Raw genomic sequence first — 16,487 nt, forward strand, 5'->3', positions numbered from 1 at the left:
TCCCCTGCTGAGTAGGTTCCCAAGGACACTACATTTCCCAGCATTCCCTCTCGCCCTTTAACCCTAGACAGACCAAACAACACGCGTCACCCAGCGCCTCAAGACGGAAGACTATAGCTTCCCGGCATGCCATGTGCCTCTCTCCATCATATTTGAGGCACAGTCAGCGCGTTGCACTCTGGGAGTTGTGGTAGGCGGCGCGTTGCCCTGACGCCAGCGGAGCCGGGCGTGGGGGCCTATGGGAGGTGGCACGGCCGGGCTCAGCTGCGGGGCGGAGGCGGTGGAGAGGCCTGCGGCAGCAGGGAGCGGCTGGGCCGGGAGCGGGCGCCGGAGCCGAGCCGAGCCGGAGCGGACGGCGCAGGCCGGCGCGGCGAGCAGCAACCATGTCGGTATTTGGGAAGCTGTTCGGGGCGGGAGGGGGAAAGGCTGGCAAGGGCGGCCCGACCCCCCAGGAGGCCATCCAGAGGCTGCGGGACACGGAGGAGATGCTAAGTAAAAAGCAAGAATTTCTGGAGAAGAAGATCGAGCAGGAGCTGACGGCCGCCAAGAAGCACGGCACCAAAAACAAGCGCGGTGAGTCGGCCCGGCTCCCGTAGACTCCCCTCAGTTCCCGGGCCCGGACTCCACCTTCGTCAGACGCGCACCAGGATCTGCTCGGATCCTGGAATCTCCCGGGTCAGACTCCCTTCCGTGTCTCCCCGAGCATCAGGCTCTCATTCCAAGCCCTCTCCCCCCAGGCCCCTCCAGACCCTGTTTTCACAACACTTTACTTCTCCCTCACTCTTTTCGTTCCTCTTCCGCCTTTTCCTCCTCCCTCTGGCCTGCGCTCACCCACCCTTCCCAGGGACTGCCGATTGCCTAACACTCGTCCTTTCCTGGTCCTTCCCCTGCCCCTCTGTGGAGTCCATGAGCTGCCCTTGGCTCTTTCCACCCTCTGACTCAATTATCCTTGAGAAGCCGCCTTGACGGAGAGGAGCGGGGCCTGGGGGAGAGGAGACCCCTGGCTCCGGCTCTGTTCGCCGGCTGAGTGGACTTGAGCAAGTTACTTTTCCTCTTGTCTCAGTTTGCCCCATCCGTCAGCCAAGGTTTTGCCTCCATGAGGCCTAAGGTGCTTTCCAGCTCTGCGATTCGCTTCTTGGTGCTTCGGAGCCAGGTCTTCCCAGAGTTTCACGGAGGCCCAGCCTGCACCCCGTGACTCACCGCTTCCCCATCCCTCTAGACCAGAAATACCGATTCCAGTCCCCCATTGGCCAGGACTCCTCCCCAGGCCCCACTGCTGTGGTTAAGGGCAGGGAGACCGAACCTTGAGGCACTTTACTTGTATGGCTTTCTGGGTAAGAGCTTTATGTTCTTTTTTTGTATTTGCTTTATATTCTTAAGTTAAGGTGAGTGTGAAAATGCTTTAATAATTGTAAAGCAATTTAGACATTTAATTTTTCTTGTTATGGCAATATGAGAGTGAACCGTACATAGTCTGAGACCCTTCCCCTAAGAGGGGGCAAAGGTGAGAGGGGTTGAGAAGCTCTAAGTTACTTAACTTGAACTCTGGTAGTCCCTACTCTGTGACCTTGAACTAGTTAATTTACCTTTCCGTCAGGGAAGATTATGGATTTACAGTGCCTAGCACATAGTAAGAGCTAAATAGAAGTTTCCTTCGTTTTAACATAAGAACAAAGTAGCCCATCCTGAGGATGTTCCTTTGTCAATAGTCTACAATTCTTTTGGAATTTTGTGTGCTTTCATAGGGTGAACAAAACACAGCTTCCACTCTAATGAGGGAGAAGACAGAGACAGGAAAATAAATCAAGAAAATATTGTCTTGTTGTGTAGGGAAAAAGTTACAGATGGGGAGTGATGGGGTGGAAATGGGTGTCACTTTAGATAGAGTGGTCAGGGAAGTCCTCCTTGAAAAGGTAAATTTGTTCTTGAGAAGGATCCAGCTCTGGAAAAATCTAGGGGAGGGGCCTTTGGGCCCGGAGAACAGCATAGGAAAAGGCCCAGAGGTTGGCCTGTTTTAAGAACCACAAGACCTCGGTTTCTAGAATGTAGTGATTGAAGGGGGGAGTGGTGTGGAATAAGGGGTGGGGAGTAGACGGACCTTGAACTTCCTGGTAAAGAGTTTGGAAAGAGTTTATTTCAAGTGATGGAAAGCTGTTGGAGGGTGTTATGCATGTCCTAATTGTCCTAATTATTGATAATGGTTTTAAAAACACCATCTGGCTGCTCTTTGGAAAATAGACTGGTGGAGGGAGTGAGGGTGGGAGCAGGGAGACCCGTGAGAAGGCAGTTGCAGTCATCTGTCTGTGGCCTAGACGCCAGTTGCAGCTCTGGAGATGGGGAGCAGCGTCAGATTTTGCTGTCTCTAGTTTTTTGGGGAGGATGACTCTCACTCAGGAAGGTCCTCTGTTGTTCATGGTAATTAGAGTCACTGTTTTTACTGGTCTGCATTTGGGAATGCTTTGCTCGTTTCAGGGTGGTCAGGAGGGCGTCATTTTACGCCATCTCCCATCAAAGTGCAATTCTCCTGTGGTCTTTTGGTCTGAAGCTACTAGTTTAGTTTCTGCAGTTTTAGAGGTGATTGAATTGGCTTGGAGGGAGGCTTCCAGCAGACTATGGAGTACCAATCTCAGTTGTAATAACTTTGCTGAAAGCAGTCTATCTTGAGTTTTCCTGAGAGGACAGGAGCTACTGCCCTTCTTTATAGCGTCCTCTGGGGGCAAGGTCATATCTGCGTATTGGGATAGTGCTGTGAGGTGTTAACGCCACCACAAGTCATTTAGTCACTTATTGACTTGATACTGTGCTGGGACCCAGAGAAAAAGAGATGAAAATACGTTGTGCCTGCCCTCCAGGGACTCAGGATTGGAAGTGTGTAGTTTTGTTTTGTTTGAGTTTGTGTGTGGTGTGTGTGTGTGTGTGTGTGTGTGTGTGTGTGAGAGAGAGAGAGAGAGAGAGAGAGAGAGAGAGAGAGAGATAAAGAGATAAAAGAGAGGAGAAGGAAAGAAACATACTTGTCAGTGCTGAAACATGAGTGTGTATGTATTTGGGGCCAAGGCTAAAGAGGAGAAGGTTCCTGTCTGGAGGCGAAGGGCAGAAAAGGCTTTGCAGAAGAGGGAGATGTGAGGTGGGTCAGCAAAGAATTTGGGGAGCTGTGAGAGTGTGGCGGGACAACAAATAGGTAACACAGGAGTGGCCTGTGGTCTTCAGACTTTAACCTGGAGATGGTGAGGAGCCACTGGCTGTCTTAAACCAGAATATACAGATCAGCTTGGATTTTTGAAAGAACACTCCAGCAGCAGCATAAAGGAAAGCATGTAGACCAACCAGGAAAGAACTGGAGGCAGGGATCCAGTAACAGGTAAGGGTAGAATCTCATAGATACGGATTTGAGCCGTAGCTTTGTCACTAGCTGTGTGCACCTTGGGTAGGTTGCTCTGCACCTCAGATTCATCTATAAATATGGGTAGTAGTATTTAATTTAATCCATAATTGGATTAAATTATGTTATGCATGTAAAGCTCTTAATACAAAGCCTGACATATGATAAGTGATCAATAACTGCTTGCCATTATCATTATTACAAGACTTGTACTTATTCAGGTAGGAACAAAGTGCCTAGTGTAGAAGCATGGAAAACTAGACAAGAAGTAATAATGACAGAGACTTTTTTGAAGGACAATCAGAAGAGACTTGGTGATGGATTAGAACTGTGCGCAGGATGAAGAAGAGAGAGTTGAGGACAATTCCCAAGTTTAGAGCTTAGACAGTGATTTGGGGGTGATGCCATTAACTAAGTTGGGAAGCACAGGGGAGGAGCAGTACTTCATAATAGTATAGTTCTTTGAAGTTTGTAAAAGTCCTTTTTTCATATGAGTCTTACAGCATCCACTGGGACTGTGAGTTCTATGAGGCATGAATGTTTATCACAGCTAGCATAGTGCCTGGCATGTGATTAATGCTTAATATTTATTAAATTAATTAAAACAATCTTGTGAGTGTGTTCTCTTGTTATTCCCATTGTATAGAGAGGAAAATGAGGCTGGAGACAGGAAGTAATGACTCAGAGACTAGTTCTTCTGGTGGCTGTGGGCATCTTGTGTTCTATTTACTCTCATGATGGCTGAAGGCGTCATCATGACCTTTGTCATTGCTCAGATCACTAAACGCCCTCCTGTGCAAGGTGTGGTGCTGAGTGGGAGAAAAAAAAGTTCAGTAGTATCAGGCCCTGCCCTGTGGAGTTTATAGCCAAATGTGGATGGTATCTTTGTGGCATACACATTAGAAAGATGATAGGTTGTCCTTTGAAACAAACCTCTGAAGCTCAAGTAGATTATTTGCAGTGTGCAGGTGTGTTCCAGGCACTGGTTTCAGTTAAAAGCTTAGAGCAAAATTTGGATTGAATATTTTTTCCAAATTTCTTTTCCTTTCCCTTAGTCATGTATTCATTCTTAAGCATGTGGTAGGCTCTTAAACTGTGTCCTAGGCCACATACTCAGTACTGGGAGCTCAGTACTAGGAATGTAGAGACACTAGACATGATCCCTGCCATCCAGGAGACTTAAGTATCATCACTTTCCTTTTCTACAAAGTGGAAATTATATACATCTCACATGACCATATGGTGAGGATTAGCTAAGATAACGTATGAAAGAGTGTAGCACATTGTGGATATTAAGAAAGTATACTTTCCTTTTTGTTAATCAGACTTCTTTGGTTTGATTATCAAAATGGAAAAGTTTGCCCTAACCGGTTTGGCTCTGTGGATAGAGCGTCGACCTGCGGACTGAGGGGTCCCAGGTTCGATTCCGGTCAAGGGCATGTACCTTGGTTGCGGGCACATTCCCAATAGGGGGTGTGCAGGAGGCAGCTGATCGATGTTTCTCTCTCATCGATGTTTCTAACTCTCTATCCCTCTCCCTTCCTCTCTGTAAAAAATCAATAAAATATATTTTTAAAAAATGGAAAAGTTCTTTCACTGAGAACTAGATGGAAACCAGGATTGCAGTCTAAGTGAAATGATAAAATCACTGAAACTTAGGTCTCTTTTGGTACCTTTCTAAACAGTGTCTTGTTGGTTTTCTTCCTAAGAAGGTTGGTCAGATATCTGAGATTCTTTTCTTTTTAAGGCACTGTAACTATTTATGAAGTATCTACCCTAGGTGGTTCAGATTTTCCTTTTGTCCTGTTTTACTAAAGATGAAAACAGTTTATAGAAAGGATCATTTAGTTTAACAAGAAAATTGTATGAGATTGGGAAATGGAGACTGTGTATCTCAAACACACTACAATGGTACATTTCTTTTGGATTTATGGATGCAAATCAGTTCATTTACAGGTTAATTTAGGTTCAGCTGGAAATGTCTTGATCGATGCAGAGAGGCCAGGAGCTCACGGAAATATGTCTTCATTAAGTCTGCGTATTGCTGGAGCCAGGTGGTGCTCTCATGTTTAGTAATGTTGCTGTAAAACATTAGCATGTGGGAAGATATCTTAAGTTAAATTTATAGTGAATTTGGCTTTTGGTTCTCTGGAATCAAGGTATCAGGTTGAAAATCACAGCATCTTTTTTTTTTTTTTACTTCAATAGTCAAACATTTTATTGAGCTCTAAAACTCTCCAATAAATTCATTAAAAAATTTTTTTTATTGATTAAGGTATTACATATGTGTCCTTATCCCCCCCCCCTTGCCCCCCTCCCCCCACTCATGCCCTCACTCACCTGGTGTCTGTGTTCACTGGTTATGCTTATATGCATGCATACAAGTCCTTTGGTTGCTCTCTCCCCCTTACCTCCACCCTCCCTCTGAGGTTTAACTATCTGATCAATGCTTCTCTGTCTCTGGATTGTTTTTGTTCATCAGTTTATGTTGTTCATTATATTCTACAAATGAGTGAGATTATGTTATATTTGTCTTTCTCCGACTGGCTTATTTCGCTTAGCATAATGCTCTCCAGGTCCATCCATGCTGTTGCAAATGGTAGGAGTTCCTTCCTTTTTTTTTTTTTAGTTCCTTCCTTTTTATAGCAGTGTAGTATTCCATTGTGTAGATGTACCACTGTTTTTTAATCCACTCATCTGCTGATGGGCACTTAGGGTGTGTCCAAATCTTAGCTATTGTAAATTGTGCTGCTATGAACATAGGGGTGCATATATCATATCTGATTGGTGTTTCTAGTTTCTTGGAATATATTCCTAGAAGGGGGATCACTGGGTCAAATGGGAGTCCCATTTTTAGTTTTTTGAGGAAATTCCATACTGTTCTCCACAGTGGTTGCACCAGCCTGCATTCCCACCAGCAGTGGAGGGTTCCTTTTTCTCCGCATCCTCGCCAGCACTTGTTGTTTGTTGATTTGTTGATGATAGCCATTCTGACAGGTGGAAAATCACAGCATCTTAAATGGTGGATATGCCAATAGGATCTCCTCTTCCAGAAGCCCAGGATGGAAAACCTGAAACCCACCTGGGGAACTGAGCAGTGGGAATTTCCCTTGGTGACACTTAAGTTTTTTGTTTCAAGAAATGGTTGGCTAGATTGGGCTTGGTTTACTTCTTAAGACAGATGGAATGTCAGAAAGGCCTTATGTGTTGGCTGTCCAAACATGCTGGCGCCTTTGATTCAAATGACAAATTTTTTTTTTTTTTTTGCCTCATTTGGCAGGGAGATTAAATATTTTTAAAGTGCCTGCCAGTGGGTTTATAATGTGATTTAAAATTCAAGATAGATTTTGTTTAGAAGTTTAGCTAAATGTGAGGATCTTTGAGTTGGACTGTTATATTCAGGGAACTTTTAAGTGTGGAGAATGAGGCCTGTGAGCATGTGTGTGAGTGTACGTCTCTGAGGCAGAAAGCCAGGAGCAGCTTTGTTTACAATGGTCCAGAGCCCTCGAATGGAGCCTTAGGAGTTCTTTGGGGTATGAAGGGTTTATGAAAACATAGTCCTCTTGCCCAAGATTGTTTTGTGCTATACCACTATCTTTTATTTTTTAATTTTTTAAATATACTTTTATTGATTTCAAAGAGGAAGGGAGAGGGAGAGAGAGATAGAAACATCAGTGATGAGAGAAATCACCAATCGGCTGCCTCCTGCACACTCCCAACTGGGGACTGAGCCCGCAACCTGGGCATGTGCCCCCAACCGGAATCGAACCTGAGACCCTTCAATCCGCAGGCCAACGCTCTATCCACTGGTCCAAACTGGCTAGGACTATACCACTGTCCTTTAAAAGGTGAGACAGAGGATATTCAAACAAAACAACTTTATATTGCTCATTTTGAGGATGGATGGCTATATTTAGAAGAAAAATTTAAGCATCATAATAGGAAACAAACTACAGTCCTAGTTGGATATAGTACTACCTTGTTTTTAAGGTATTTGTCTCAAGTCAGCAGATGTTTATTGAGTTCTTTCTAGGAGGGAGGCAGCATAATGTATGGTGTAGGCAAATATTTCTCCATTTGAATGCCAGCTTAACCACCCACGAACAGTACCTTGGCAGTTATTTACTCTGAGTCTCAATTTTCCCATCTATAAAAAGGAATAACAATAATTCTTAGGGTTCTTATAAGGATATGGAATAAGTTGATATACGTAAAGTGCCTAGCAGAGTGCCTGGCACAAAGGAGGGACATAAATGTCCTTGGTTTCCCAGGTATAGTCTTAGGCACAAAGGGGATATAAAGATGGCTGAGACCCTACTTCTCCCTATAAGGCAGCGTTTCTCAACCTGTGGGTTGCGACCCCTTTGGGGGTCGAACAACCCTTTCACAGGGGTTGCCTAAGACCATCGGAAAACACATATATAATTACATATTGTTTTTGTGATTAATCACTATGCTTTAATTATGTTCAATTTGTAACAATGAAATTGGGGGTCACCACAACATGAGGAACTGTATTAAAGGGTCGCGGCATTAGGAAGGTTGAGAACCACTGCTGTAAGGGCTCACAATTCAGTGAAGAACACACACACGTACAAGTAACTGGTAAAAGGCAAGTTGTGGTAAGTGTATAAATGAAATGTTAGAGGAAAACGCAGCAGGAAGAGATTAATTCATCTCTGAGGGTTGGCAAGTTCATCTCACCCAGCCACTCATCCATTGCCCAAATTCCCTTTGCAGTATTCCTGCCAAGGGATTAACCTCTGATTGAACCTCTCTGCTGATGGGATTTATATTAGATGCTCTATCCTCCTACACTACAGCATAGTCTGTCTTTGGACACTCTGACTGTAAAATCGCCTTTCTTATTTGGAACAGATCTGTCTTCCTGTAGTGCCTACCTCCAGTTCAGATTGGGGTGGTAGCTCCATAGAAGCAGCTTGGGAGGTGACGAGAAGGTGGGATCTGGAGTTAGAAGCATGGAGGGGGCAATTCTGAGCTCTGACATAGACAGTGTTGGGAAAGAGGGTGCTCATTCTGCTTCTTGGAACCTCAGAATAGGTCTAATACTCCTCTGACAGGAATGATCAGGGAAGATGGTGCTTATGTCTCAAGCCTGCACTTCCCTAGGACAGATCTTCTCTCTTGCATTGACTACTCTGTTGCCTGGTGTTTCTGTTCTTTCCTTGTTACCCTCCCCTGGATATTCTCCTGCTCATCATTGTTGCTTTTAAGGTATAGAGTGAATACTCTGAATATTCCAGCCAAGGTATGAACAGCAGAGCCCAGAACACGCAGGTCTAGCCATTTGTTTAGGATTCATTTGGTTCTGTGTAATTCCCATATCACTGAGACAGTTGTTGTTTTTCTTTTGAGAAGCAGTTATACATTGCTGTGGCCTTTTATTAGTAAAGGAATGAGTATCTAGCAACTCCTAAAGTTTGTTTGGTTCTTCTTCAGGAGTCTTAGCTGAAAGATTGAAGGATTGAAGTTCTTTTTTTTTTTTTAAATATATTTTACTGATTTTTTACAGAGAGGAAGGGAGAAGGATAGAGAGTTAGAAACATCGATGAGAGAGAAACATCCATCAGCTGCCTCCTGCACACTCCCTACTGGGGATGTGCCCGCAACCAAGGTACATGCCCCCGACCGGAATCGAACCTGGGACCCTTGAGTCCGCAGGCCGACGCTCTATCCACTGAGCCAAACCGGCCAGGGCAGGATTGAAGTTCTTAACAAGAGCACCTGGCTGGTTTTGATTCTCCCGTAGCTGATATTTCTAGCTCTATCTCCTCCTTCTTCCTTACAGGGCAAAGCTGGCTGGAAGGCTTATTTGAGGAATTCACAAAAACTATACATCTCTGTGGTTGTGACTGTTTAGCTCAAAGGTTAGTGGGATGGGATGGGATGGGATGGGATGGGATGGTAGAAAAGGCGTTGGGTTGGGATCAGAAGACCTGAGTTTACATTTCACCTCTGCTACTTACTACTTTTGTGATCTGGGGCAAGTCTCATATTTCTGAGCACCAGCTTCTTCGACTGCAAAAACAGGATACTGTACAACTTTGCTACTCAAAGTGTGGTCTGTGGGAGCATTTGGGAAGTTGTTAGAAATGCATAACTTCAGGCCCCCCAAGACCTTCTGAAGCAGAACCTACCTTTTTATGAGATTCCCCAGGTCTTTGTATGCACATTAAAGTTAGAGAGACACTTCTTTATAGTTATTGTAGGGATTAAGTGAGAATGTTGGGCATTTTTCACAGGACCAGGCCAGTATTCATTCCTGGACAGCGAAGATGCTGTCTCCCTGATCAATTTGGTCACTTTTTCTTGCTGCTCAAAGACTAAACTCTTATCCAGCTCACCTTATTCCCAAATACCTTCAGTTACCTTAAAATCTGATGAGGTCTTGGAAGATGGACGATTTAGTAGAAGTTCATCTTCCCCTTCTTGAAAAAAAACTTGAAGCAAATATCCTGCTGATTGGGTAACAGCCTACTTCATGAAAGACGACAGTCATTTGGGTAACTGGCAGGCATTCAGTTATGTGTTCTGTCGTGAAGACCCACTGGCAACCCCAGTAGTAAGTTAGAGAAAGTTCCCATCCTCAGGGAGCACTACTGCCTGGTGGGGGGGACCAGTTAGTAAAGAAAGAATTTCCAACTAGCAAGGCTTGTGTTGAATGTCTTAAGAACCACAGAGATAGGGGCTAGGAAATGCCTTTTTTAAAGTTATATCTTTTTCTACTAGAAATTATTTTTAAAATACATTTTTATTGATTTTAGAGAGGAAGGGAGAGGCAAAGAGAGATAGAAACATCAACGATGTGAGAGAATCACTGCTGCCTCCTGCACGCCCCCCACTGGGAATCGTGCCCTGACCGGGAATTGAACCACAACCTCCTGGTTCCTAGGTCAGCCAGGCACCAGAAATGATTTTTTGAAGGTTCTAATTTCCTTGTTTAATGGCTTTTTCCTAGTCTGTTTATATGATATTGCTACTGTTCTGCTATACCAAGTTTTCTACAGCAGGAGGGACAGGTGTTCTGTTGAGTGCCTGTTCTGTTATAGGAGCCATCTGAGATGCCATGTGGATTTCCTGGCCCAATGGGTCCTACAGTGAACAGATCTGTGGCTCTCTCTCTAAGAGAAAAAAGTTATCACAAATAGCTTCTCAGATAGGGAAGAGAAGTTAGGTGGGATGATGAAGCAGGACATTCCATCATTTAACTTGCCCTCTTCAGTTCTATAAGATGACATTTTTTCCTGGATTTTGGGGTGATAGTGAATTTTTGAGCAGGGATTCCTAATTGGGTTAAAATCCAGCAAAGTGCATTCTCTTCTTTTCAGCCTTGAACCAAAAAAAAATAACATGTTCCCCCCCACCCCCACCCCCACCCCCCAATAACACAAGCAAACAGGCGGTAAGCACCAGGTTGCTCAGGGGCTTGGCACAGACTGCTGAGGACATCTCCTCCCATTGAACACTCAGGGCAGTTGAATTTGCTGAGCTAGGAGGCTCTGAGTCCCAAAGCAGGCCCAGGTGTGAGGCCCTGCCTTACAACCATGTTCTCAGGAGGCTCTTGGTATGGGGATAAACCCAGGATAGGAGTAATTAAAGTCCAAAGTTGGCTGTAAGTACCACCCACAGGAGCACCCTAAATGGAGCTTGGTGGAGATTTGAAGGAGGGAGCAATTGCCACAGTTTAGGGTTGGGGGTGACAATGTGATTCTTTCCATTAGTCCGTAAAGAAGTAGGCAGTCGTGGGGTGAGGTGGAGGTTGGGTGTAAATACTCATGTTGGTATGTGACATCACCTCAGATCTGGAGTTACAACTGGAAATTGCAAAAGAACATTGCTTTCATCTAGCTGTGTTGCATAAAGAATAGTGTATTTGAGAAAAGGAAACTAAGATTTTGAAACAGATTGGATATTGTGTACTGTTTAGGGACTCTGATGTTGAGATTCCAACTTATTTATTTATTTTTTGGTCTTAGTGCTGCATGGATAGAAATTCACATTTCATTTCAGATGGTCCATTTTTAAAGAAGGTAGCTAGAAACTTGCTTCATATACTTGATTGATAAGTATATGTTATCTTGAGCTGTGTGCCAGATACTGTGCTAGTTTACCGGGTAAATGCAGATGAAGACAGGTCATTGCCTCTGAGATGCTCATATAGAGTGACAGACAAATAAACATATGTAATCAGGATACAGTGTGATCTGTTCTAGAAGCATATTAAGAATTCAGAGCATAGGCTATACAGTGGAGTGTGTGTATTGTTTAAATCTGTGTTTTAGTAAATAGGTATTTTGGAGAGTTCTAGAATATTAGAGCAGAAGGGAGCTCAAAATGTATGAATGCTTGAAGTTGATTTAATAGGAAATGTTTTTGAGAAAGAAAAACCAGGAACATGGAAATACATGCAGTACTTTTGTTTTTTATTTTTACTTATTTATTTTTAAATATGTTTTTGTGCTTTGTTTTTTGGTGTTGTTTGTTTGTTTGTTTTTGAGAGAGAGAGAGAGAGAGAGAGAGAGAGAGAGAGAGAGAGGAGATTGGTTGTCTCCTGTAAGCACCCTGAGCATGATGAACCCACAACTTGGGCATGTGCCCTGACTAGGAATCAAACTGAAATACTTTATTTGAATCAGAAGCCCCCTTGGGGGTAGGGGGCGTGGATGTAAGAATGAATAAATGCTTGGCTTAGGTTAGTCATAAAATAATTAGCTTTAGAATACTAAGTTTTGCCGAAACCGGTTTGGCTCAGTGGATAGAGCGTCAGCCTGCGGACTGAAGGGTCCCAGGTTCGATTCTGGTCAAGGGCATGTACCTGGGTTGTGGGCACATCCCCAGTGGGAGATGTGCAGGAGGCAGCTGATCGATGTTTCTCTCTCGTCGATGTTTCTAGCTCTCTATCTCTCTACCTTTCTCTCTGTAAAAAATAAATAAAATATATTAAAAAAAAAAAAAAAGAATACTAAGTTTAAAGTACAGCTTATTCTGATAATTATTACACATTTGCATTGTCTACATCCGGCAAAAGAAGGTAGGGACTAATAAACCTGAGGAGTGGATTCTCTACTATCTGCATATGCAAGAACTGTAAGTTGCTTGTTTGTAATCTTTGTAAGACTGATAGTTGTAAAAGCAGAAATAAGATTTGTACATGTGTGTAGCCTGGCTGCTGTTCTCTGGAGAGGTTTGAAGAGAGGGTTGCTACTCAGACCTGGCCACCTAGAAGACTCCCCATTAGGGTGAGGAGTTTGATCATTTCAGTGTTCCCAGAATTTATTAGACTTGGAAACGTTGACTGACAAGGGTGACATTTAAATCTCAAATGATTGCTAGTTTCTTAATTCTCCATCAGGTCGATCAGTTGCTTTCCCCTCTCCAGAGCATTTTTTCCCTTTAGAATCTTGCACACTGGGTAGTAAGTGGTTGCAGGTTGCTTAGCAAGTCTGGAGTAGATTCGGTTGTTGAGTAGTAGTGGGCTCCGATAGCCTTCTCTGACCATGTCCAAGGAAGGAACTATCAGCCTGGCATTCAGCTTTTGTTCTTAGCAGACAGGCTATTGGGCTGGTGGCTGCAGACAGCTCTTCTCATGCTTAGATTTGAGAGGTAATTTTGGAGGTATAAAGGACAGATGGCAGAGTAGGAACACCTTTTCTTAAATTATTTCATCATTCTAAGAAAGTTATATTTTAAAGTAAAAAAATTTTTTTTCTGGAGAAAAATCTTCAGAAAATGAAAACCTTCCTCTATCTTTGGGAAATGCCATGCACTTTAAAACCTTGATCACTTTTGATTTTTTTCAACAACCCCTTGCATTAAGTGGTATTACACCTCACCCCCATGCTTTAGAGATGAGAAAGGTGAGGTTTGAATTATATGAATCATAGCACTTACCCAGGAGCCTTGGGCATTGTGAGGTGGGCTGTATCACAGTGGGTTCTGGTATCTTTGGTGTTCTCATGGGACCAAGACTCTATAGCCTTTAGTGCCTATAACTTATCAATGGACAAAATCCTGCCATTGGAAATCAGTTTTTATAATATTCCCTCCACAGTGTGAATGCCTGTTATTCTGCAGGGAAATACTTCACATTTGTACAGGGTTTTATGGCTTACAGAGCACTTCCACATACATGATCTTTTGAAACTTGGAGAAGCTTTATTCGTTAGAAAGGGCAGGGTGTGATTTTTAACCCCATTTTGTAGGGGAGGAAACTAAGGCTCAAAGCAATTAAGTGGTTTTCCGAGGGACTGTCCAAGCTAGAACCCTTCTTTAGGCTCCCAGTCTAGTGCTTTTCTACATTGTTCTGCATCCCTCTTGTTAATGCTCAGTCTCAGATTCCCTTGCCAGCTTCAGCAAGGCTATGTGTCGTAATGGGTATGGGCCAGGTTAAGGAGGACAAGGTTGGGAGTCCTTAGAGTGACTGGCTCATCTTATATACAGTGGGACTAGTGCCAGAGAGACCACTGTATTAATTTATTAATATTATTAATTTATTTCACTGTATTAATTTATTTACAGTCTGCTACACCATTAGCTTGTGTATTTCCCAGCCTGGTTTCCATTTCTTTCACCACAATAAGGTAGTTTTCTCAGTGGCCTCTAGAGCAGTGTTTCTCCACCTTGGCACTATGGATATTATGGACTGGATAATTCTTTGTTGTGGGAGGCTGTCCTGTGCATTGCAGGATGTTTAGCAGCATCCTTGACCTCTACTCACTAGATGTCCATAGCATCCCCTCTCCAGTTTTGACAACCAAAAATGTCTCCAAACACTGCTATTGGGTTGGTGGCTGCAGACAGCTCTTCAACCAGTATTTACTGAATACCCACTATTTGTTTCTCTATCCTAGGACTGTGTCTGACATGAATGGTAGTAGGTGGCCACGTGGTAGCTGTTTTTATTTTTGTGTGATATATATATTTGTCGTGTGGTACACAGGCAGTGCACTGGGTGGCCACATATACAGAGCAGTGGAGTGATAACTATGAACCCAATGGGCTCACAGCCCATAGGTTGGGAATGAATTGGTGCATTATACCATGAGATTTTAGAGAATAGCAAGCCTGAAACTCTGGGTTTTTCTTGAAACCATGAACTATCTCCACACTCGAGATGGAAATCTCCACACTCTGTGGAAATAAAAAGCCAACAGGCTATCTGGAGTCCTCAGTGTAGCTCTCTCAACAGCTATACTCTAGGGCATTTGTGATAAAAGAAGAAGCATTTGGTTGGAAACAAACTTTCAGTTCCTAGCATTAGTTGGTAAATGGTGCATGTGTCTAAAGGGGAGTTTAAACTCATGGCCTTGAACTTGAGAATCTGTGTTTCCAGAGCCTCTCATCTCAAAGCCCTTAGCTTCTTTGACAAGTACTATTTCTCTCTCTCTCTCTCTCTCTCTCTCACTCTCTCTCTCTCTTTATTTTTTTGTTAATCCTCACCCGAGGATATTTTTTTCCCATTGCTTTTGAGAGAGAGTGGAGGTGCAGGGAATAGACAGAAGAGAGAGAAACATCCATGTGAGACACATGGATTGGTTGCATCCCCCACACCCAGATGGGGGCAGGGATGGAGCCTGTAACCAAGGTACGTGCTCTTGACCTGGAATGAAATCCATGACCCTTCAGTCCCTGGGCCAACGCTCTAACCTCTGAGCCAAAGCAGCTAGGGTACTATTATTCTTATTTCAGAGGTAAGCGGCAGAGAGGCCAGACCACATAAATTGTCTCTGAAAGAGAGCCAGCTACTCCCAGGTTTAGGAGCTGGGACTCTGGTTGGCATTCCAGAATAGGGCGGTTAGCTTCTATCAGATGATGGTGAGAAAAGGAAAAAGGTTGCTGGATTAAGTTCCACCCAGTTCAGCCAACATTTTGAGTGCCCGCTGTGCAAGAGTCCATGTGAAGGGTCTGTATGGGACATAGATGATGGGACACAGATGAGCAGGATTGGGACAGAGGAAGGGGTGGGTGGGCCATTCCAGTAGGGGGATTGTGGGAGCCAAGATTAGCATATGTTGTGTGTGTGTGAGGGATGGGAGGATTATGGAGTATGGTTGAGGAGTAGTGGTGGCTCAGGTCAAGTGAAAGTTGAAAAGGTAGGCTGTGGCTTCTCTGAGGAGGCCCTGGATTCCAAACGGAGGGATCTATGTTAGATTGAATTTAGTGAGTATATCAGGTTACATGCTGAAGGTAAGCAGACACATCTTCCCTATTTAAATTGGCTTGACCCAACCTCATTTATTAATCAGGTTGTTTCTTGGCTGCCTCATACTGTACGTTTCCTCTTAGTGCCTGGCTGGCTCAGTCAATTAGTTGTGATCTTTGAGATTATTTAATCTTCTCTTCATGTTTATCTTTGATCCGAGAGAGAGAGAGAGAGAGAGAGAGAGAGAGAGAGAGAGAGAGGTAGTTATTTCCCTTAGCTAATGACAAGGACCTGTGTTTCTGAGGTCATACATTAGGTTCAGCCCAGACTCTATCTGCTATCTTAATCACAAAAATCTGAAAAGAAACTCCACCCCTTTTTTCCTGAGCTTCCAGTTTCCTGTTGGCTTTCCTATTCTCTGGGTGCTCCTTCCATCACCCAGGATGGTCAGACAGAGCTCTAGGACTTAGAGATACTGTACCCTGGTTCTAGTTCTGACTGTGAACTGCTGTCTTTGGGCAAGTGTCTTCCCAACTCTGGGCTTTTGTTTTATTGACAGTAAAATGAGAACGATGGATTGCATGAATGCTAAGATTTGTTCCTGCTCTAACATTCTCTGAGTCAACAAGTGTCCACTGTACAGTAACCCACCAGAGAACCAGGTATTGCTCCAGGCAGTTTTGCTGCATAAAAAGATGGAGCAGCTCAGCATTCATTTTGTCTGTTAACAACTTGGGTACATCCCTCCTCTTTGTAAAAGCTGAGAGCAGCCACAGACTGTTTTGTAGAAGGTGCTGGACATTTTTCCATTTTGATTCCCTGGTTCAGAGACCAGAGCTGAATAATGGTTTTTAGCGGATCCCCTGAGCCTTTTTCCAAGCAAGCAACACAGATGCTGGAGGGGATCTGTCCTGATGTCTGAGCCTCGTTTGGGTCAGTAGCCTG

General features: G+C 43.8%; 1 protein-coding gene across 1 annotated transcript in view; it reads left to right on the top strand.

The window, feature by feature from the left end:
* The first annotated feature begins 256 nt into the window (after positions 1–256).
* The window catches only part of CHMP4B (charged multivesicular body protein 4B), a 38,708-nt gene continuing 22,477 nt past the window's right edge, over positions 257–16,487 (top strand). Inside the window, exon 1 of the mRNA XM_070420160.1 lies at positions 257–573. Coding sequence (XP_070276261.1) covers positions 384–573 — 190 coding nt within the window. The 5' untranslated portion in view covers positions 257–383. The remainder of the gene's footprint in view (positions 574–16,487) is intronic.

Source organism: Myotis yumanensis, unplaced genomic scaffold (assembly GCF_028538775.1).
Source record: "Myotis yumanensis isolate MYYU_CA2020_CCGP unplaced genomic scaffold, mMyoYum1.0.hap1 SCAF_7, whole genome shotgun sequence".
NCBI classification, from domain to species: Eukaryota; Metazoa; Chordata; class Mammalia; order Chiroptera; family Vespertilionidae; genus Myotis; species Myotis yumanensis.